At 43.0% G+C, this 23,792-nt stretch overlaps 1 protein-coding gene and 1 long non-coding RNA gene across 2 annotated transcripts; both read right to left on the reverse strand.

The window, feature by feature from the left end:
• Positions 1–918: 918 nt before the first annotated feature.
• LOC142052123 (uncharacterized) lies at positions 919–16,268 on the reverse strand. The gene is made up of 3 exons (XR_012658724.1): positions 16,186–16,268; positions 5,203–5,286; positions 919–1,155 (listed from the first exon to the last, which is right to left on the reverse strand). It is a non-coding gene; the product is annotated as an uncharacterized LOC142052123 (long non-coding RNA).
• A 988-nt stretch (positions 16,269–17,256) lies between these two features.
• On the reverse strand, positions 17,257–19,959 carry NR0B1 (nuclear receptor subfamily 0 group B member 1). Its single transcript, XM_075097450.1, has 2 exons — positions 19,079–19,959; positions 17,257–17,790 (listed from the first exon to the last, which is right to left on the reverse strand). The coding sequence occupies exons 1-2, from the start codon at positions 19,671–19,673 to the stop codon at positions 17,546–17,548; spliced, it is 840 nt and encodes a 279-aa protein (XP_074953551.1). The 5' UTR covers positions 19,674–19,959; the 3' UTR covers positions 17,257–17,545.
• Between the last annotated feature and the right edge of the window lie 3,833 nt (positions 19,960–23,792).

The following is a 23,792-nucleotide window of genomic DNA, read 5'->3' on the forward strand; positions in this document are numbered from 1 at the left end:
CAGGACCTTGCACTTGGCCTTGTTGAACCTCACGACGTTCTCACAGGCCCACCTCTCCATCTTGTCTAGGTCTCTCTGGATGACATCCCATCCTTCTGCCATGTCAACTGCACCACTCAGCTTGGTGCCATCTGCAAACTTGCTGAGGGTGCACTCAATCCCACTGTCTATGTCATCGATGAAGATATTAAACAGTACTGGTCCCAGGACCCTTGAGGGACACCACCCATCACCAGTCTCCATCTGGACATCAAGCCATTGACCACTACCCTCTGGACACGACCATCCAACCAGTTCCTTATCCACTGAACAGTCCACCCATCACATCCAAATCTCCCCTGTTTAGAGAGAAGGATACTGTAGGGCACTGTGTCAAAGGCCTTACAGAAGTCCAGACAGATGACATTCTTTGCTGTTCCCTTGTCCACTGATGCAGTCACTCCATCATAGAAGGCCTCTAGGTTGGTCAGGCAGGACTTGCTTTTGGTGAAGCCACACTGGCTGCCTTGAATCACCTCCTTGTCCTCCACGTGCCTTAGCATAGCTTCTAGGAGTATCTGTTCCATGATCTTCCCAGGCACCGAGGTGAGGCTGACAGGACGGTAGGTCCCCAGGTCCTCCTTTCTACCCTTTTTAAAGATGGTCACAATGTTTCCCTTCTTCCAGTCCCCAGGGACTTCACCTGACTGCCATGACTTTTCAAATATTATGGAGAGTGTCCTGGCAACTATGTCAACCAATTCCCTCAGGACTCTGAGATGCATCTCATCACTTTCCATTCATCTTGGAGACTGAGTGACCTTCAGTGGACCTCCCAGGGAGGGAATCACTGTGACTCAGCCATTCTGGCTAACATGGGGTGATCTGCAGGTGACCACTGGCCTTGACCACATCCATGCCTGCCCTGTAACACCCAGAACTGGTGGTGCTCAGTTACCAAAAGCTGGGTCCCCTTCCCTCCTTTCCCCAGGATATCTCAGGTTTCCAGGTCACATACCTTATTTATGTATTTCCTGTAGCCCGTAGTTATCTCTTTTAATTTCTTATGGTAATCATGGAAATGTAGATGTCATCTCTTTATGCAGACTTTGTAGTTGCGTTTCCCTGTGGAAGCGTTGGTTTGTTAGTTAGAAGCGTCACCTTCCATCCATCAGGCTAAGAAGATAACAAAATGGAGGAGATCATACCTACACTAAAGGATCAAATTTGCAAGTGCTTTGACCCAGCCCGTTTATAAAGCCAGATGGACCATAGCGTTGTGAAGATTATTCATGGTATCAACCGCAAGATTTGTTCAGTGCATGCACTCTGAGAAGGCAATAGGAAAAGAGAGGGGCAAAGAGTGTCTTCCCTTTCTCGCAAAATGGGCATAACCAAGATCAAAGGATATTTCATTCTCCTTTTCCTTGGTATGGCATCAAAATCAAAGCTGAGAGAGGGAAATGATCTCCACAACCAATGAGTATGTGAAATGTTAGCTTTTCCAAAACGGACTTAGTAAAGCATTAACTTAACCAATTATCACCAGGTTTGGTTTTGTTTGGTTTTCTCCACCAGCTTTCTAGGATTATTGCTGGGGATGGCTGACAAGAGTGTGTCAGGAGACAACAAAGGCTCCAGGACTGCAGCAAAGCCTGCTTGTTGTAGAAACTAAGACAAGTCAAAGACCAATCCTACACCAGAAGTAGAGCGGCACAGGAGGAACTGTAGAGTGAAACATTGTGCTGAAGAAAGAGCTATTATTAATGCTATAGGCCTTAAAGATATTTTGCTTTGAACTAACTCTAGCCTAGTCCCATGAACTGGATGCCTGCAAGCAGCTGGACCTCACCTCCTGGCTTAGTTTAATCTGGAGGGAATCCAGCTCCTGCTCTTCAAGATCAGTCCACGGTGTGAGCCAAGGCATGGTAAATGGGAGTGACTGGAAAATTCACTTCAAAAGTACACTCCCAACAAATGATACTGCTAATGTTGACCACTCTTATGCTGTTCGAAGGCACAGGGACACTTAGATAAAGTTTGGGTTTTTTTAAATAGGACTGCACATCCAGCACCTCATTGAGAGAAATAGAGATTTTTAGGTGCAAAGGAAAATTACATCTTTCTTGCAATATCACTTTAGAAACTGCAGATATTTTAAACTAGTCTGAGGATGGACTGAGGGAGGACTTTGTCTGGGTAGGGTATGTCTATATATATGAATTCCACACATCTAATTTAATTCTCCTTTAGGCCTGAAAAATCCAGGAGCTTTGAGTGAAATATGTATGTCATCTGTCTATGTGTTGCCTGGCTCAAGTCAATTCTGTTGGTTCCCAACTTTCCCCTACCTCCCATCTTTAAAAAAAAAAATCAGATCATAACCTAAGAAGGGTTTTTTCCATTGCTGATTTTTAAATTAATTAAAAAAAATACTTGGAAGAAAAGAATACAATATACCTGTATAATCACAAAAGCTACAACTTTGTTGTCATTATCTTCTTGTATTTAATTTTGAAGTAAATAAATTTTACACAGGTTACAATGCTGAAGGGGAAAAGAATATGTGCATGTAACAACAACTTTTATTTCTGTTGTGAATATACCTTAAACAGCAGTAAACATTCTAGTGAAATAGCAGCTGAAGCAGTAGAGCATAAAATTAATATGCATCAAATGACAAAAAGGAGATGATCAGTTGATAGGATGTTCCATAAAGTTTGCATGCATAATTCAAATGATGTTTAGCAATTCATGGATCTCAGTTATAGCCCTTTTTTATTGCAAAGTCACAAAGTGTATTTGTTCAGGTAATAATATCACTTTTTTTCATGGCAAAGTTTAAACAGTTCAGATGTCAAGTGCTTTATAAGTGGGGGGTAGGGCTGGGGGGAAATGATTATGGCAAAGATTTTACTGAATACAAAGACAACAGAGCAACTGCTCACTTTTTCTTTTTTATTCTTGCAATACAACTTCAGCATAACTTCAGCTTATACTAAAACTGAGAAGTATTCCAGTTTTCAAGTCCATTACTTGAACATTACTGAGACATAAATGCCTGCAAGAGTTGGAAAGTATTGAGATACAATATAGAAAGATTTTATATTTAGTAATGGAGAAAAAGTCTGACATATTCTGCTGTTTGCATTTGATATGCAGACAGGAACTAAATGTTTTTCTTAATATACAAAATCTTGAGTTTTAGTGCTTTGAGCCTAAGAATTATAATACAGGCATAAAGTGATTCTGGCCCTTGAGTCTTCAGGAACAGTCAGCAATGAAATGGCACGGAAATGTAACAGCAACAAAGATATCAAGAAATGGATGTGTTCCTATTATATATCTGAGAATATGGATGGATCTTTAAAAGAGGGAAATGAATGTAACAAAAAAGAGGCATACAGCAGGTTATTACACAGCCATGCAGTTGTCTGCTAGTTAGTGTAAACAAAGCACTGAAATTAGATATTTAGAGAATTTAGATTTCACTAACAATTTCTTTTTTTATAAATCAGCTGGGTTATTAAATGGAAAATAGCACAGTCAGATGGACTATGAAGAGACAATATAAAGATGGTTATTATAATTTAAGTATTAATACGCCATTGGAAACCTTATCATCATGGGTTTTAAACTAAATAATTTCTCTTGCTGTGGGATTTTGAGGAGTCTCTTCCAAGATCAGAATGCATGAGAGAGGCCAAGGTAAGGTCATATGTAGACTAGGTGGAGAATCATTAGCCAGGAAAGGATATCCAACGGGAAATACTTTCCAAATGTGTCCAAACATTTCACCTGACATTAATTAAAGAGAAATCTAATTATAAAGCTGTACAAAATATGGAAAGTCTGTTTCACAGAGAATTTCAAAGTTGTCCTTATCTTGAATAGCAATGAAACACAGCATTTTTTTACACAATCTGCAAAAGAGCTCATTGAGGGGGGAGGGGAAGAATGCTGTCTGTCAATCAAACCTACTTCTTGCTATTTCATATTGGTGCTCATCAGAGTTAAAATGTAAAGTTACAGACAAAACTAGACAAGCAATTTGAAAACAAAAATGGATCTTGTTTCAGTGATTTGAGAAGGATGTTTGACTTTCAAAAAAAATAATGGATTCCTTTTCAAATAAAATTACTGTCGAATGCATGCAATTCTTGAAACTTTAATATTGATAGAACTGCACGTTCTCAGAGGATTTATCTCTTCTGACTGAGAAGCTCCATCTTAAGAAAGGTAGCCACTAGGGCCCATATATCAGGAAAAAGCAAAAGTATCAGCTGAGTCACAGGCCTGTGCTGCCTATAGCTGCAGACTGCAGAAGACTTCATGCAGCTGGATTGCTGAATGGGTCCCCTAGAGACATTCTACTCTGGGTAGCCCTGAAAAATACAGTAGATATAGATCATATTTTTTAATCTATTCTCCCTCTCTAGATGCAGGCTATGATTTACATAGTGCTCCAAGTTATGAGTAAGAAAATGTATTAAACTTATTTGGAATTCTTTTTGGACATTTTTAGTCACTTGGGATGAAATCCTAGATATGCTGAATTTGCTGGGAGGCTCAATCATGATTTTGAAGTAGTCATGATTTCTTTCACCTGTTAGTGTCTATTTCAGCATTGCAAACTTGCATGTAGCCTTCTTAGTCATTCAGATTCTCCCCTACCGACTAGAAGAGAATGATTTAATATTGTGAGGATAAAAGTGGAGATCCCAAAGCGTTATATAATTTTTTCTTTGATTATGTGCTCTCATTTTCTTGCAATTTTATCCCTTTATCCTCTCCTATTTGATTTTCTTGCTAAGAATCCATTGTAATAAAGTGCCACGTTCAATGGAGTTGCAGTGAGCGATTTAAATAATAGCAGGTATAGATGTGTAGGAATTTTGATTGTAATGCGCTACTGTGAAGAACTCATGCATTTATAGTGCAGTATATTTCTGAAACCATTATGGCAATAAGCCAATCAGCTTGAATGTGCCAGGGGCACTGCTGCAAACCTATAGAGTTGATGGAATTAATTTCAGTCACTTATTCTTGAGGTAGGATTAGAGGAAATTTTGATCAGCTCATGCATCTCCAATTTGGCCTGTAGCTTTGAGCTCTGGCTACAGCAGAGCTCTCAAGCTGAGCACAGATGGGGCTGGATAGTATCTGGGTGAGAAGCTTCCAAAAAAATCTGAATGCTGCAGTGTGTAGGTGTTGGTAACTCACCAGGCAGTATGCTTCCCTCGGGTCTGCTCCTTACATCCATGCCTTTCACCACGGTAGCAAATGCCAGCTTGCTAGAGGTATTTCCTTTGAAGACCAGAGATAAGATCAAGTTCCTTATCAGTTGAAAATCCTATTATATATTCTCCAGTACTAGCCTTGATATCCTGTCTAGCTTCCAGCTCAAGCAATTCCATTATACTCTGCCTGCTTTTTCCCGTTTCATTTTCAAAAGGAGCAAATTAGAACTGCTGTCAATGTAAAACAGCCATGACTGCATTTTGCAGAGAATAAGATGAGGCTATCTGCATTAGAAGAGAGGGGGTTTTGTTCTGGGTACTAGTCATGACTACATGTCTACTACATGAATACTAGTCATTCACTGCAGCTGGGAACACTTTCAGCATGTTATGTAGGTAAATATAACATGATTTACAGTTTACTATTCTATGAAGCATTTGCACACCCTCTAGACACAGTGTTGAACAAGAATTAATACGGACTGCTCTGGAGCAGAGTAGAAAAGGCCATTTTTGAGGTCCTTGACAGCATGTCTTACCCATTGCTTTTAACATTACTTTGCAATCTGGGGTAGGTGTCTCTCAGATCCACTTCCAACACATTTGCCACTTAGGAAACTCTGTTAATCTCTTCAAACATGAAGGAGGTTTTTACTGAGTTCTCTCACACCACAGCTGTGCACGGAAGCTGGAAAGTGAGTTTGGTGCTCAGAAGCTATGCTGAAACACCACTGAGGATGGGGGGTAGGTGATGTGGAACCATGGCTGTGTGAAATGTCGGTCACGCTGTGGGCCAAGTTCTGCTCAAGTTACTTCTCCTGCCTGTAGAAAAATCAGTGAGTTGCATGAATGTATACTAAGGGTCTCGTCTTAGCCTGAATTTGCTAACCTACTGACACTGCTTTGAAATTACACAGTGGATCATTGAATTTTTTCTGCTTCACATTGTCTGCTGGTGAAATGAATTGGACAAAGTACAATGGAGGAGGTAAGAATGACACTGAAGTTACATGGAGGAACATACTTTTATGAAGTGCTTAGGAATCAAAAGCTGCCTTTGCACACATTGACACACCATCATCACATCTCCTTAGTAACTCGCCCCCAAAACTAACAAATGTAGACAGGATGATAACTGATGTAATTTTGGTGATTAAATTATCTATGATTTACCAAAATTTATTCAAGAGATGTTGTCATCCTGCATTCTTGCAAAGAAATACAGGAAAAAAATATTTTCTGTAGTGATGGGAGTGCATTTTGAAAGACAGGAGATAATGCAAATTTTATCTTTAATAGAATGGCCATAGCTATCGTATACCACTAAAATAAAAGCATGCGGCTATCAAATTTGTCTCAGAAGGCAGGTGTTTAGGATAGGCTAGCTCTTTTATCCTCTTGCAGATGATGTATTTTTTCAGTCTTACTGAGTTTCTAGTCACTGTAGTTACAAGACAAACTGAATGTGTTTGGTTATCTGATAAAAGCTCATCTGCACACCCGCAAAAGTGCTCAGAGAGACAATGGATCTGGGGAGCCAAAATAATACCCTGCCCAGCCACTGCCAGGCCCATCCCAGGAGCCATCAACCATCGACGCCTAGAGGAGCACAGGGGCACAACAGCAGCCATGGGGAAACCCAAACTGAATTCTCAAAGGGAAGGGCACCCTGCTTATGTCCCTCCAGTGTCCAGGTGTGAAACCCATGACCATGAGTCATGGGGAGCAGCTCTGTGGATCACTTTTTGGACTAAGGGCGGTTGCTGTCTGTGGGAGGGACGCATGATGGGATGCAGGGGAAGAACATTTTAGGATTGCTTTAGGATACTATGGCATGTTTAAGGGAGGAATCAAAGCTGAGAAAAAGGGAGGGATTTAGGCAATCTGGGGAGGAACAAATGGAGAGGTAAGGGAGTAAAAGGGTCCATGTAAGCCAGGGCTGGTGAGTGCAGCTGTCTGGCCCTGCCCTGCACTTGATCATCACAGTCTGCCTATCTCCTTATTAAAGTCCACCTTTAACTGATTTCTAGTAAGGGTCTCTTTACCCTCTGTGTGTGTGTGTCTGTGTCTGGAGTTCTGTGGTGCCAGCAACTGGAGAGGAGCTGCAGGCTTGGGAGCTCATGTGTCCAGGTGCCATCAGCTGGGGAGACTGAGTAAGACTAGTTGCTGAATGGATCCACCTTGTGTGTATGTACATACACTCCCACTAATGGTCCTCTGTCCTGCCCAGCCAGAGGGGGGACCACGACAAGGCTGTTGGTGCTGTCCCTCTTTTGTGAATGCCCTGAGTGTCCGTCTGTGACCTGCACGGCCAGCTGTCTGCCTGTATATGCATACGTGTGGTGCATGCGTGTGCTCTGTGCGCAGGTACCTGCTGGGAATACATTTTCAGCTTCACTACTAGTTGAACGTGGGAACACAGAGTGGCAGCAGCCTTGCCTCCCTTGAGCTGTCAGATCAGGTATGGTATACTTTATCATGATATATTTGGAACTTCCAATTCATTCCTAACAGAACGAACATCAGTTTTTAACAAGTCTGAGCAGGCCTGCTGCTTAGTTTCCTGAATGCAGTCCTTTCTGTTGACAGGACAGATTTATTTCACTTGTCAGAAGTAATGTCTGCCCCACAAGTCCATTGGTCACCATGATAGCCATGAGATCCTCATTCAGTGCTGGCAATCATAATGTGCAGATTTTAAATTCCCCATTAAAACTACTGAAATACCACCATACATCTTAATACATCCTGCCGCTAAAGTGTTAATTATGAAAGGTCAGACAGAGCTCAGTTACAAACGGAAGGAGGTTCTTCAAGGGGCAAAGACTGCCTTGTATGTCTACCTTTCAAAACTCCATGTGTAAGTAGTGATTGCTCTTCTAAATTAATAGCTAGGCACATTAATGAGGACTTGCTTAGATACACAAAATTGATGTGATTGCATGTGCATATGATAGTACTGGAAAGTGTTGTTCAACAGGAGTCATTGCTTTATATTAATATTCATATGCAAAATACTTTGAGGGAGAAAACTATTTAAATGAAGAAAAAATAATACATCAACAGAGATCAAAAAAAAAGAATCAGATTTCAAGGAATACTAAAGGATGTCACAGAACATAATAGCTAAAAATGCTGACTTTCAGGAAGCAGCACTGTAAGATATAGAAGACGATTACTATTCACGGTGCAGATTATTGGAAAAAATCCATAGATATTTAAAAACCTTAAGTGGTTATTCCAGTCTCAAGAGAAAGGGAAAATAAGCCTGTTATTGAAAAGTGCATGAGCAAGAAAGAAAGCTTTTGAAAATGTCAGCACGGATCCCAATCACTCTTTCACAGGCACAAGCTGAATATTGATTAGTGTAATTTCCTTGCCTTTTGGGCTATGATTTTTTATATTTCTGTAAGGAAGTTCTGAAACAGGCTTCAGTTGGGGTTTGTTTTCTCATTTCATAGGATGCATACGAACAGTATCGGCTTTCTTCCCCAGCAATAGCAATGATATGTTACTACTGCCTTAGTTTTAACTGGTTTAATGTGCAGAAAAGCAGAGTGTTGCACGATGTCAGCAATTCTGCGGAGCAAAATGTTGATGGAAATGGCAGGCTGCTGTTAGAGGCAGTGATGGGATTACAGGAAGACCAGACTCTCTGTGAAAGGAGTCAGTGAGGGTCTCTGGGAAAATATGGAGCAGCAACATCTGTGTTTCACTGAGCTCTCACGAGAGAAAGCATTCTGGATGCTTTTTATTACAGGCTTTTGATGAAACTGAGATGGCACCATTTAATGTTTCCAAGATTAGAAATGTTAACATTTCCTTCACCACATTTGGGAGCTGCTTTTGACAGAGTATGGCATAGCAGACACGGAGGGACCTGCTGTGCTGCAGATTTTGCCAGGCTCTATAGCAGCCGTCATATGCTCCTTTAATCTTTCTGCTTTCTTTTTATTTTATTTCATTTTTCCTTCTCTCTAGCAAAATTTCTGATGCACAAAAGCCTGTGTTATTTGTGAAGTAAAAGGTCTGCAGTAATGATAGTGTTTAACTTCTGATGTAAAGCATTCTTCTTTGGGCACGTTGCAAATGACATTAGCTCTTTTCCTTTCATATTCCCTGCATACTAATTCCAGCAGAACTGCTACATTACACAAGCACTTGGTTCCCTTTCTCCTTTTCTTTCCCTTCTATTGTTTAAGACAGTTTAAAGAAGTAAATTAAAATACACTGTTAAGTGGAACCTGTTTCTCTCAGGAAAACATAATAACGGTCATTGAGACAATGGCACATACTGATATTGTAATGAACTGATGTCACAAGCTGCATTTCATAGGCTCAAGGTAATTAGGCACTGAAAATTACCCATCCACCGAGTTTACCCACCCACACTGACAGTTTAAGAACAGTCCCTCTAGGGTATTTCTAAGTGTTTTGACCAGTCTAGTTTTTAAATTTCACAAGTGTCAAGACCACTTTGAGAAAAAAAAATCCAAGAGATATTTCAAATCCATTTCCCTTTAACATCAAATAGTACAACCATGAGGTTAGAAAAGTGTTCTCTTTTACCAAAATGCAATGCGTATCTATGCAGAATGTTTAGAACTGCAGCTGGAAAATATGTTTTAACCCTACTTATTGACTATCAGAAAGTGCTAGACTGGTACAAAAGAAATGAGTATAAAAATATTATCTATAAAGGATTCACTGTGCTTTTAAAAATATTATGACAAAATAGTGTAAATTAATTGTAAAATAATATAATTCATAAGTTTCTTTTTTTTCCATTCCGATAGAAAATCTGTAAGTTGTAGTTCAGGAATGGTATTGGCCAAATGGGTGTCCAGAGGAGGTAAGAGTTCTATGAAACAGGGGTGGTTGAAAGAATCCAGGCAAGTAGCTTTCCACAAAATTCTGTTTAAGATTAATATATTCAAATATGCAAGGATCTTCTGCCATAAAGTTTATCCGTCTGGTTGGTGAATAAGTTAGGAAAACAGGGGATTATGTTACAATACAGAAGGGTCAGCTTAGATGCCTTAGGTGCCTGGGCAACTTTTGAATTTTAAGGGTAGTGACACAGAAGTAGACTGAATGGGGGTGCCTTAGAGACCCCATCACTGAAACTTTTAAAGACAGGTTAGGCAAGCTCTTGTCAGGTATGACATGTTATATAATTCATCCTTTCAGGGCAGGAGGATGGATTAGAAGACTACCCGAAATCCCTTCCAGCCATATGACTATTTAGAAGAACAGAGTATACACCCACTGTAATTTATAGCCTGTTTCAGCTTTACTGCTTCTCTTCATTTTTTTTTCTTGTCACCTTTACTGTTCTGTAATAAAATAACTGATAGAAAAAGGGTTTCTTTGTTGAATTACCCTTCTACAGTTTATATTAAGGAAACATTGAGAGCATACCAAGTCCATGCATACTGAGTTCTTTGGGAGCCAGGCAAAACTTTAAGTGCCTACTTTGTGCTATCAGTAACTGCTTTGCATTTATAAAGGCTCCAGGCCTGTCCCATAAATAAGGTAGCAAATACTTTCAAATATTTGTCCCAATATGTGAGGAAGTGACGAAAAGGGAAAGATATGGATAACAGAATCATGTATCACTCAGTACTGAAAAGAGCAGCCATCTGCCCCTTCCACAACACAACCTGAGTAAGCGGTGCAAGCTGCACCATGTTCCAACAGTCTAGTTTCCTGGCTGTCCAGCTCAGCAACCTAACTGGAAGGAGTCACAACTTACTTTTGGCCCACACATTTGTTGTCCATCCTACAAAAAACACTGTCAGGTAAGGAGGAGGACAGACAGAACTGAGAGAGGAAACTGCTAGCACACATGCTGTGGTTTCACCCCGGAGCAGAGCTGGGCTGTAGTCAGGGTGTGCATCCAGGCACAGGAGCCCAGACACATTCCCCACTCTTCTGACTGCGCTGAAGGCCTAATGTCTGAGCTCTTCCTGAACAGAATTTCTAGATATAACAAGTGGTTCTAGCAGATTCCCATTAAGTATCACAAAGTTCAGTTGGATGATCCACTTACCCCTATGTGAAGAATTACTGCATGTTAACTGGGCTGTATATTTCCTGTATTTCCATAGCAAATGCCAGTGAAAGTTTTCTGTTTGCAATTCAGATATCACAGAAGTGATAGACAGAAGCTCTTGCAAATCAGCTTAAAAGTGGCAACTTCTTGAGCTTTGGAACCTCTTTATCAGAGCCTGCTCAGCCATCATTCTTACATCCCTCAATTTCTGCGCAGTTTAGCTTGCCTGGAAATTGGATGGAAATAACTTAGACAGTGCAGGTCATAAAGGCTTCCTCACTCATTTCACCTTGTTTGAGAACAGCTGATGTTCCCAGCCCAGAACAGCTCAGATCCTACCTGCAACAGGATTTTGCTCTCCTTACCTTATTTGAGAGTCAGCTGATAGAGAAGGAGGGTTTCACCCTAATCATTCCAGACATTAGAAATGCAATGCTGCTCCTCAGCTTCCCAGAAGCCCTCCCTAAAGATCACCCCCAGCTCTGGTTCATCAGGACACCAGAATCCTTGACAAAGGATTAGCATACCGGATGGCTGCTGCCTGCTACATTGCAACATTTTGAACACAGACTTGTATCTCTTCCTATGGCTTCCTGACCTGGTAAAGATAAGATAGGAAAAGGGACAAAAAAAAAAAAAAAAAACCAGAAAAAAAGAAAAAGTGAAAAAAAGCATCCTCACTCCAGTACTGATCATTTTGGTCATTTGGTGACTCAGTCCTAATTGATTATTCCAGTTTCAAAAATAAGAAAAAGATCTATTAACTGAGACAAAAAAAAAAAAGGATTCTCTCTCTCTTTGAGAAATGAATGAATTTTCTTTACCTACTTTTTATTTAAAGTTGGCAGGTATTGGTTTTCTATTTAAAACCTGGAACAGTAGGCCTGCTAGCTCCTGGCATGAATGTGGTTACATACATGAAAATTTCCTTTCCAAATACCAATCTCTTCTACTTTTTCAGGCTTTACTGACATTTTTGTTATTTCTCTTATCCCAGCCCCACTAGAAAAAGAAGATATGAATTGTCCTGCTATATTTTGCACTGTATGTGTGTGCATACATGGACACATGTGTATGTGAGAAGCTGGACTACAGCAGCAGCTGAAAGAAGGCGGCTAATGCTTTTCCAGAACTGAGGGTGACTCCAAAGGTTCCAAGTCTCACTTTGCCGAACTGCAGTGACAGACAGTTCATTGTATAACCTGAATCTAGCCATATTCTGCCAAGTACGAACAGCAACTCCACCCTACAATAGGTATGCTGGGATGAAACGCCACCTGGAGGTCTCTGTGCCTCTCCATTCGCTCCAGACGGAGCCTAGCTGTCGGGACTAGACTGGATTTCAAATTTTCAGTCTCCTCAGTTTAAGCGAGGTGAAATTCATCCTATGTGACAAAATAGTGAGTGGTAATATAAAATGAAAGGACAGATTCTTCTTCCTGAACCTGAAACTAGTGTAATTTTCCTTATATAAAATAAATAAATAACCTAAGTATAAACAGGTGTCTGTATATCATGAGTGCTTGCATTAACAGCTGTGCAGTTATTTACCTACATCTAGACATGGTGTGAATATCTAAAAGAAGCTGGGCCAATCTGATTGCTGACATAAGCAGTGAAATGACTACTGATTTATACCAACAACATGAATGATTTGTGGATTTGCACACAGTACCATCTAATAAGTTATAGCCCTGTGTCTTCACAGTGCTTGTTGATTTAAGGACATTTTTGTCAAAGTTCCTCTGCCAGTTTCTAGTGGTTTCAGCTATTGAATCTCACTTGTGTACATTTCAGTTTTAAAATACTAGACTTCCACAATTTAAAATAAATGTTAAGAGTGCTAAGGCAATATGTGCATGCGGATCTCAAGCTGCATCTCAAAATTTCAAAACGTCTCCATATAATATTTGCTTACACTGTTTGGGACTTTTTTTCAATGAAGGGAAAACAGCACCAACTGGCTTTCTGACATTTTGTTTTAATTTATTTTATTTTATTTTAATTTCTGCCATATATTGCAATGCCCACAAGGTCCACTAGAGGAGTAAGTTCTGTCTGAAGAGAAATTAAAATGACTGACAGTGTAATAAATTCAAGCCAGTATATGAGGCCACTTCAAAACAAGAAAATTTAAGTTGCAGAACCACACCTTTGGGAGCAGAGTTACTGCTTATTAGGCATTAACAGCATTCAGAGTCTATCCACAACAGCAAACTGCTGCAAAGTTTAAGATAAACTATTAGAAAGATTACCCAAGCAAAGGTTATATATTAAATTAGAAAAGTAAGGTTATAAATAAATGCCATGCTTCTTCTTATCTAAAAGAAACACACATAACCATAATAACTAAAAATGAAAGTGGGTTTCTAAATTATCCTTTCTCAGATCTCTCCGGTGAAAAGGATATCACACAGCAGTAACCTCTGCCGAATGGTGCTTTGTGATTGGAAGCCGGTGTCTGGACTGCTGGTGTTGCAGTCCTGACCACAAGCAATAGGCATCTCCGCTGAGGTGGGTGGGAACGGCTTTTCATACAGCACTGCTTCTATCGAGCTGAGACAGTCACTGTGGGGATTACAGGATTAAATTGCCTGGGAGGCTGCTTTTAGTTAAAATGCCTCTAACACCCTGGAGGGCTGAAAAAAAACCAAACCATGCTCATGAGAAGATTCATGCCCAGAACACCAGGGATAGAGAGCAAACAGAGAGAATGCTTAAAAATCATGAGAAATCATGTTAATATCTGAACTGGAAAGCAGACTTTACTGGTACTTTTAAGAGCACGAGGAGAAATGTTATGCTGCGTCTAACAGCGCAGAGCTGACAGCACAGTGCAGCACTGCTCAGCAGAAGACGGGCTGGAGGCAGGCTTTTACCTCCACAGGAGTCCAAAGTAGCTGACAAACAGAGGTCTCATATACTACTCCTTTGGGCACCTGAAGCCGTGGGAGGGTCTCAACCCCCACTCCTCCTAGTAAAGGCTACATTACCATGGGTGCACCCTTCTCCTATGCCCAGCCTTCCCTTCTCCCCTGCCTGCCTGAGGCCTCCAGCAGGTTGTCCTACCCCTGCTGCCAGGGATGTCCAGAGAGGTCACCTCTTGTGTCAGAGCAGCAGCCGTGGCCATGTAGGCTATCCAATTCAGAGTTCACCTACCCTGCACAGGGTAGAGTAGGGGCAGAAAAGGATCTAGCCCAGTACTTCTAGGCAGTGGAAAACTGTGCCGTAGGGCACCCAGGGTCAAAAGTCTGGGGCAACGGAGTAGTTTTGCTTACTTCTGCGAGCGCCGTAAGCTCACAAAGGCTGAGCAGCTTGCTCTTTGCGCTTGCACAGCTGCCGCTATCGACCCTTCTTCAGCTGATGCACCAGTGGAGGAGAGAACAAGCCATCCAGCCCCGTCAGGTTGGTGAGGATGCCTGTGTCCTCCTCTGCGTCAGCTTCTGGGGTAGGTTCTTTCCTGCTCTGCAATATTTTCTGGACTTGACACAAAGTACTCCCACAGGCACCGTTTTGCTCAAGCTCTGGCTTGTCCTGTGAGTTACAATCTCTCTCCACCTGCTTCCAGTCAGCTCTTGGCACATTGTCCCGACACTAAAATCAGACCCTTCCCCACCCTGTTCCAGAACCATACTAGTCCCATTCCTGTGTGGATGTCCAAGTCTTCAGCTTGGTTCTTCCTACAAGTCTCTTTAATTTCTTGCTTTGTCATTCCTGTTCCTCTGACCTATGAAGAGACACTATTTTTGGTAGTTCCCCGCAGAAAGCCTTGATAAATCAGTTTTCCCATTCAGATTTCCAAGTTACTGTACCCAAGTGCTTCCGATTGAGTAGACAACTGCAAAATTACTAACAGTATTGTAGGTCTAAAAGAATATGATAGAGTACAGCAAGTTCAAGGTGGATTCATTGTACACAGAAGCAATACTTTTCATGACAACTTCAGAAAATTGAGCAGAATACAGAACTGGTTCAGAGGGGGATATTCCTGCTTATCAAACCTGGAGATGTAAGCAGGTCCACCTGAGTCAAGAAAACTTCTGTATTCAGTGGCACAATAGATCCAAACTCTCTCAAGGTGACTGCTCAGCTGAAAATCCTCGCCTGTGACCAAGGTTCAGCTACTACAATTCATTGTCAGCAGTACTGCCAACAAGCCTCTTCTGCCACTCAGCAGAAAAGTCTGAACACTAGTGTGCATATTAACAAATCCGCAGTGGCGATGAAGTTGCTTTAACCTAAGGCTTCCCTAAGATTCACCTTCCACCAGTAACCACTATTTAAATATTTTATCATCGTTCTTTGTACTTTTGTGAAGAGATTTCTTTGTCAGGCATCCTTGAAAACTAACAGCTGTAAGTTCATATGCTGTTTACAGAGAAACATATACATATATTTATGTTACCGAGATGTTAGATAAACTCAGAAGCTATTGTAAACTCACAGAACATTTATACATACTCAGTACATAGTCTCCATATGTATGTTTATATTTGCTATATACATTTACATGCTTGTGTGTGTACATACAAAAGCATAAAGAAGCTTGCTCTACCATGGTCTCAGCTGGTCTGAAGTCTGAACTGGTGGTGAAGAGCACTTTACTGATGTACTTTCTGTTGTCTGGAATTTTTGAGGAGTTCCTCAGGGCACACAACTCTATCCAGTTATGTGAGCACCTGAAGAGTGTGCATTTAAGCTACACCATTGCTTTGCAGGAGGGAGGTTGTGTTTCTTGCTTTGTTTTGTTTGCTTAGTGGCAGTACCCTAGTCCATGATGAGATTCTTTTTGCCACGGCAATTCAGACCTCCGCGATACTACTTATGGATGAACTTGCCCCCCTAGAAAGGTTTGGCTACCTCTCCAAAGGTAGGGTAGGTACAAGACGAGAGTCCCCCCCCGCTCCTCACCTGAGTGTAGGAGCTGTGATTATCCTTTGCGCGAGGTGGCAGCAGGAGAAAGCTCTTCAAACTCATTCCTCTCTCCTCTCCACACCTCCTGTTAAGGAAAGTAACTGCCTCAACTTTACTAATTGTGTTTTAAAAAACACCTATTATTGCTAGTGGTTAATATGTATGTGAATGATACATAGAGTTACTGATATCTTTTACTTCGGGAACACTGTCACACTTCCATGTTTTTTACCAATATTTCCCAGGGGAATGACTAGAAAACTGCACACAGAGAACGGAACACCATGAAACAAATTCCCTTAAATCACCGATTTTCCCTTTTAAAAGAGCTTTTTTTTTTTTTCCCCCCGAAATCCCAACTCCTTTGGGAGAAAGCATCAAGTCCAAGACCAAAAAAAAAACAAAACCACCAAAATCCAATATGTAAGCTTTATCCTTAATTAAGACACCTTCATGTCAGCTGACAAATCCTGATGGATGTACCAAAAGTACACCATGGTTCAGCATAATTTTGTATTTCTATAGGAATAAGTAGCCTGAAAAATCTGGCTTTTGAAATCCTAGCTAGCAATTACCTAAATGAAAAGCAAAGAAAAGTATGGAGTGCACCGCAGTTCTCCTGACCCTATCCAGCATTTGCTGTTTGGATATTTTTAAGAGGTTTTTGTTTGCATGTTGTTACTTTATTCTCCTGGAGCCCAACATGTGTTGAACGGAATGTTTTACCCCAAGTCTTAAGAGTTGACCAAGCTACTTTCAGTCTCAAAATATTCCTAACACATCTTCCCCATATGGAAGAAAACCTTAGGTAAATATTTTCTTTAATAGTCTTTACAGAATTCAACTCTGTTAAGGTCAATAGACGTAGCTTGCTGACTGCAGTAAGCCTTTGATAGTTCAAATAATAGCTCTATGAGCAGAACTGGCTACAGTACACTATTTTAATATTACTGAAATTTGTGAAGTAAATGTCTTGTTCATCCCCCCTTCTGTATGCCAATGATGTTTAAAATGCAAACCTAGGCTGCTGCTTATTTTGAAAAAAGAAGGGATTACTCACTTTGAAAGTACAATATAGTAAGTGTGATCTTTATTCAGAGACATGGTAAAAGAATAGCCAGTTGACTTTGGATATGAACATTCTGTACAACCTTAAAGCTTGTTTTGATGATGTAATCTTATTCCAAAACCACTGTGTTTAATAAAAATTAATTTCAGAGCTTGAAGAATCTTTTATTATGCAATACAAAAATACTATCTATGTAAAAACAATAAGTTAGTTTATTTACAGTACTTTACACTATTCTGCTCTAGGCCTTTCTTTGCATTGGATTTATTTTCTTCATTTTACACACCTTTATAATTTTGCACAAAGCATTTCCAAAAGCATGTCATCCATGTTCACTGCTCCAATGATGGGCCTAAAGAATAGTTCGGCAATCACATTAGCATTAATAGATCTTAACAAGGATAGAACAACGTTCAGCTTGGCAAATCTGGCTTCGTCACCTCTGTGAATGAGTCTGACGTGTTCATTTAGAGCTTGTTGTGCTTCCCTCTGCAGCCCTTCAATGTACTGTGTACACTGCAGTCCAGGTAGATCTGAAAAGAAAAACAGATTATTTTGTTTACATGGGTTTTGTCACTAAAACAACATTCTTCTTACAGAGCAACTACTAACAGCTTACAGATTGTATCTATCACTCAAGAAATGAAGCAAATGAAATTGCCAGAGGAAGTCTTGTATGCAGAATCAACATGCCAAATTTTATAGGGCAGTTCAGAATCTTATCATTTTGGTGTTCTGGACATTCAGTACTATTCTTCACTACGCAAACTTGAAATAAGTTTGCAAACATTCACTGAAGTATTAAATAAATTAGCTGATAAAACAAAAAACTTTGCGTGAAGAATGCTCTCCGAAACACCTTTACAGTGACAAACACAATAAAAAACTTAACTTGTTCACTTCTACAAAACGCATCACTCGCGTTTAAGGCATCTTTTGACAACTGTTCCTGAGCGGCTCCAGGTTACAAGTGGCAAGAAGCATTAACTCCAACGTACGACATAGCGTTTCCTGCTGAGCCATAGGAAGGGCGCTGAAGGACAGAGAGTGCAGAATTTCCCCTTGAGAAAGGGAAATTAGGCTGAAAGCCTAAGCAACAGTTGGCCAGGGCGAGGGCAGGAAGAGCCATACCCCACCTTCAGGCGGTAGCGGCATACTTAGGAAGTGCCGTACCCAACCGGCCCGCTGCCTTTCCGGTAAGCCACTCGGCAGAGCTGCATGTGTGCAAGTCTCCACGATGAAAGATGGCAAAAACACCCCCCCCACCACCATGATAAATGCCACCCGCAAAGCCCAAACAGCACTTCGCTCCTGGAAGCCCTGAGCCCTGCCTTGTTTTCCTTCCACGGCGTGCAGCCCCGCCGGGGCGGGCAGGCTGAGTCCCGCCGTCCCCGGGGGCCGGGGGCCGCCGCCGGCGGGAGGGTCCCCCCGCTCCGACCGTCTCCCCCTGAGGAGACGACGCCGCCAGGCGCCCCGCTCGGAAACCAGCAGGGAGCCGCCGCCGACTCCGACCTTCCCCTCAGAGAGTGCCTCGGGCTTGTCGCGTCCGTGAAAAACCTCTGTGGAAGGAGCCAGCCCCCGGGACCCCCGATCTGGTGGTAACGGCAGGCGGGGCGGCCGCACAGGGCTCCCTCCTGCCAGCCGGGGCCCCGAAGAGGGGGACAGCGGCGTGAGACCTTGCTCCGCGTCCCCCTCCTCCATTACCCCCTTCCCCCTGAGGAGAAGACCCAGGTCCGCCCCGCCTGGCTGGGGATTCGGGGAGGATCTCCCCGCCCGCTCCCCCCCCACTCCCCGAGAGAGAGACCCCCGCCGGCCGCTCACCCGGGTTGAAGAGCACCGTCCCCTTGAGGTAAGCGTACTCCTTGGTGCTGATATCCAAGCTCCAGCACTTGGCCAGGAAGCCCTTGATAGCCTGAATCTCGCCGGCCGAGGGCGGGTACGGGCCGCCGCCGCCGCCGCCGGCGGCGGGGCCGTGGTGGGGCCGGCACGGCGCCGGGGGCTGCTCGCCCAGCCGCCGGGTGGTGAGGATCCTCTGCAGCATGCTGGGCTCCGCGCTCTCCACCGTCTCGAAGTGCACCCGGTCCTGCGCCAGCCCCAGCACCAGCAGGGGCGCCCAGCAGCTGCGGACCAGCAGGAGCTGCTCGTCCAGGGGCAGCTCCTGGAAGCAGGGCACGTTCTGGACGAAGCGCAGCGTCTTCACCAGGACGGCCGAGGCCGCCTTGCAGGCCACCTGCGGGCTCCTCAGGGACACCCGCCGCCGCGCCCTGCACGGGCAGCCGTGGGTCGCCTGCCCCCACATCGGCCCCTGCCCCGCCGGCGGCGCTGCCGCCCGCTCCGCGCTCCTCAGGATGCTGTAGAGGATGCTGCCGTGTCGCCTGCCCTCCGCGCAGCAGCGGCACCGCTCCACGCACGCCATGGCGCACCGGGCCGAGCCGCCCGGGAGGCTCGGCGGGGCAGCGGGTGTCCGTGCCGCCTCGGCCCGGCCCGGCGGGAGACGCGCACTGTGCGCCCTCTGCCCGGCTCTGAACTTATTTATAGGCGGCGGCGGCGGCAGCCTGTGTGCGTAGCCGCAGGCGCTGTACCAGCAGTTCACGGGGGCAGGCACTCTTCACTGGCTGAAAAAGAGAGAGAGAGGAGGGGGGGCGGAAATAGAATAAAAGAAAACCCTCCTCCTTCTCCTTTCCTGAGGCCGCGATGCCTGGAGGGAGGCGGCGCGCCGGCCGCCCCTGCCTATGGGCTGCGGCGTGATGGGCGGCCAAGCTCCCCGCCCCTCGCCCAGTGCGGGACGGCGGGGCGGCCTTCCTCTCCCGCGCTTCCCGCGCCCCCGGCCCGGTTTGTATTATCCCGGGCTCCTTGGGGGAGGCAGGGCGGGAGGAGGAAGGCGGCTGGCGCCGGGCGCTCGTTTTGCCGCTGCCACCGTGCGGGGCCGCTCCCGCCACCGCCCCCAGAGACCCGCGCAAAATGGCGGCGACCCCGCTGCCCTCCCGATGCGCAGCCGAGCGGCCTGAGGCAGGAGGGAGGGAAGGCGTACTGTGAGCAGGGAGGGCGGAACTGGTCCAAAGAATAAAATTCCCGCAGGAGGGGAAAAAGGAGGCGCAGCTAATGATATCAAGGGCTTTAGCATGTGCGTGTCCTAAGGGATGCTGGCCCATGTGCCTCCTTAACACCTTAGCGCTGCTGTGCGGGGAGGGAGAAGCAGACGTGTTCCTGCCCGAACCAGGGTGGCTCTGTGAGGCTGGGTGAAAGCAAGGCTCCGTCAGGGTGCCCTGGTGCTGACACCCCTGCAGTACCTATGTGGATCTCCTGTGGAACCACCCCCCATAAATAGTTCCCTTCATCTACTTTGCAATGCATGGCCCATCTTTTTGATTTCACGTTGTTCCATCCATCGGATTAAAACATTTCAATTTTCCTTTAAGGCTCCGTTTGCCCTGAAGTGAATCTTGCCTCCTAGACTTAAGAGATGAGACCCATCTCCTCTGAGTTACATATAGACTCCAAAGCAAGGAAATAATCCGTCCAGGCCTTTTACACAGGAGGGACAAGGGAATAGTGATTGTCCAAATGTGATTTTACTCGAGTGCAAAATAAGCACATTTACTTTCTCAGTTGGACCAACTAAAAGTGGGTGCATCAGAGAGGAGTACTAAATCGCTACAGAAAGTAAAGAGTTACTTCTGTGTGCACGTGGGCTAAAACAGAAACATTTTACATTTCGTGGGATCTGGAAGAACCTTGGCACAGATTTAGAGAAAATACCCAGTTGCAGGCAACCTTCTGTACCTGCTCCATCAGTATCTGCTACCAAGGGGTGTCTGAATCACCCCTGGAAAGCCATGTGTTCCTTCAATAAAAGTATGCATGTTTTTTAAGCGAGTACCATTGAGTGCTTTGGATTTCTTAGAAACAAAATCACTTTAGGCTGGATATCAGCCATTTCTTTTCCCTGTGAAGTCAGTCCTACCCTATTAGCTTACATAGGTATAGAGTAATATAGTCATTTCCCGCTAAGTATTTCTTCACAGTTGGACTCAGAAGGGATATTCTTTGCAAACGGCACAAAAGGCATTTTTATATAAAGCTATATAAAGCACTGGTGAGTTATCTGCCTCAAGTAAACCTTGTTTTCCAAATGCATGTTGTCCAAAATCTGGATTATTATACCTTTGTTTTTAGCTATGAAATGCATTTTTTTTTTCCACAGACCCAAATATAATAAAGCCCTTTATTGGCTTTGCAGTAGTGGAGAACTGTTACATTGCACCAGAGAAGTGATGTCTGCAGTTTGCAGACGGGTCAGTTGGGTTCCTGGAGTAGAAAACAATGACATTCTACCAAACATCCTTTAGGAAAAAAAATTGCTTAGAATTCCAAAACAAATGTAATAATATCAAATATTAACAAATATTATATTTAAAAAGTATCACTGCTAATGGGAAAACACTCGCTTATTTGTCTGGAACATTTCCTTGCCATTCTAGATTGTTTCCTGTTATATTCATTGTTTTCTCAACATTGTTATGCCAGGATTTTAGAGGTTTTCTTTTTGCCTGATTCAGCATTTTTCCTTCTTAGTTGGTTTTGTGTGGTTTTTTTTTGGGTGTTGGTTTGTGGGTTTTTTTAGGGGGTGGGGATCCACTAATTTCAGAGATAAATCTTGCCAAGTTTTAGAAAGTCAGTGTCCCTAAGCTTTTAGTTGGCTTCAGTAGCACTTCTGTGAGGTACATATGCTAGACTGACTGTGGAATCTAACTGGTTTTTATGAGTTAGTAACTTGGAAGGTATCTATGAAAAAGCATGGTACAATTGAGACTCGGGTCATTACCTTCGCAGTTTCAACCTTGGACTCCAATTGTGGAAACGTGCCGCTGCTCATGAGAGGATGCAGCTTACACAGGGCCATAGACAAAGGCAATATTTAACTTTTATACCAGGTCTACAATAGAAATTTTCCCTGATATAGCAATATTGGTTGCAGGTGTTTGATTTTTCAAGGCATTTCTCTTTCAACGACTCAAATATAGATGCAATTCTACTGTCCTAAAATGACAGAGTTCATTTTCTAAGCCAACTTACATGGAAAGGCTTTGTCTTTGATAACTATGTCAATATGGGTATCCCATACTGAAATTGAAACTTCATTTACTATGCAGTGCCAGAAATTACATTACTGTAGTTATAAGCATACCTTCTTCCCTCATAAGTGTATCTCAGCACTCATTTCTCTCTTTCCAACTCTTAATGTATCTCAGTGTATCCTAATGTACATGGCACTTTATTCAGGGTAGATCATCTACTTCCCAGCTAAAACATCAAGAATGTCCTAGAAATATTTATCAGTCTTTTCACTAATTGATGTTTAGCAATTTGAACAGTCTCTATTTTCAAGTCTAAGTTCTGCCTGTCCATAGCATTCAAGCTAGATTAGAGGCAACAAGGCTTTCTATTTAAAATCAAACAGAAAACAAAATCCCTCACAGACAGGTAATTATGTTTTGGTGGAAAATGCATGAAAACACTTTTAGCAAAAAGTGGATGTGTCCAATTTCTGCTAAAAGATCTAACATTACATGTTACCAAGCTCCCTGTGGTGCAGTCATGAATAGACTTACATGCTTCCAGACAAAGGTTTATTTATTTGTGGCTTTTTTGGTTGTTTTTGTTCTGGGTTTTGTTTTGGGTTTTTTTTCATGTTTGTTTGGTTGGGGTTTTTTTAACTCAGACAAAAACCTTGGATATGAAGGTGATACAGTGCAGTCTTGGCAGTCTTACTGTTTCATGTTGCTCTTCAGTGTCTCTGTATCACTCGTCTGGTAGCACATTTGGTTCTCGGCCAGAGGGCAAGACTTCAGTTTCAGAACAAGACCAAACAAGCATTTGGTTTTATGCCATCAGTGCTTTAGTGCATCATTAGCTTGAGAAAGAGCCTTTTTTCTAGTGATGAACTGGATCCTGATATCCTCTAAATACCTACTATTCCTTCCAGTATAAGTGCTGAAAAATAAAGATCTTCAGATGTAAAACTGAGACTCAGTTTGGTGATCAGCACAAGATAAGGTAACTCCTTCTCTGGAAAAAAAAAAGGGTTGAATGTGGAATATGTTAGGAGGATATGATTAGCAAGATGTCTTTTGTGTAAAAGAAATATTCCATTAAAACAAGGTTTGGGAATTTAAGTATATTGCTGGTTTTCATGCATTTCTCATCGTGACTGTCCATTTGTTAGACTGACCACCATTCATAGTTCTATTTTACTGGGCTGTTTACTTGAAAATAAGTGGGTGTTAAGGGAGAAGTATCACCTTGAGAAACGGTCTACCTATATGCTGTACTATGCATTCCTGATGGCACTGTTGCCTCCTTCCTTGGTGGGCAATGGATTCCTTGGGAGGAGCACACTGAGAGCTTCACTGATGCTGCCTGAGCCAAAGATGGTTGATGTGTATCCCCCCGCCAGGGGATGCCGACCTGAATTTGCAGAGCTTTTGCAGCTGCCCTAAGACTGTGACTTGAATGTCGTTACTGTATTCCATCA

The sequence above is a fragment of the Phalacrocorax aristotelis genome, chromosome 1 (genome assembly GCF_949628215.1).
Source record: "Phalacrocorax aristotelis chromosome 1, bGulAri2.1, whole genome shotgun sequence".
NCBI classification, from domain to species: Eukaryota; Metazoa; Chordata; class Aves; order Suliformes; family Phalacrocoracidae; genus Phalacrocorax; species Phalacrocorax aristotelis.

Bases quoted from the DNA above. Each gene is read 5' to 3' on its own strand.
- NR0B1 (XM_075097450.1), bottom strand. From the start codon at position 19,673: ATGGCGTGCGTGGAGCGGTGCCGCTGCTGCGCGGAGGGCAGGCGACAC. The intron at 17,791-19,078 runs GTGAGCGGCCGG...TTTTCTTTTCAG, and splicing joins GACGGTGCTCTTCAACCCGG to ATCTACCTGGACTGCAGTGT.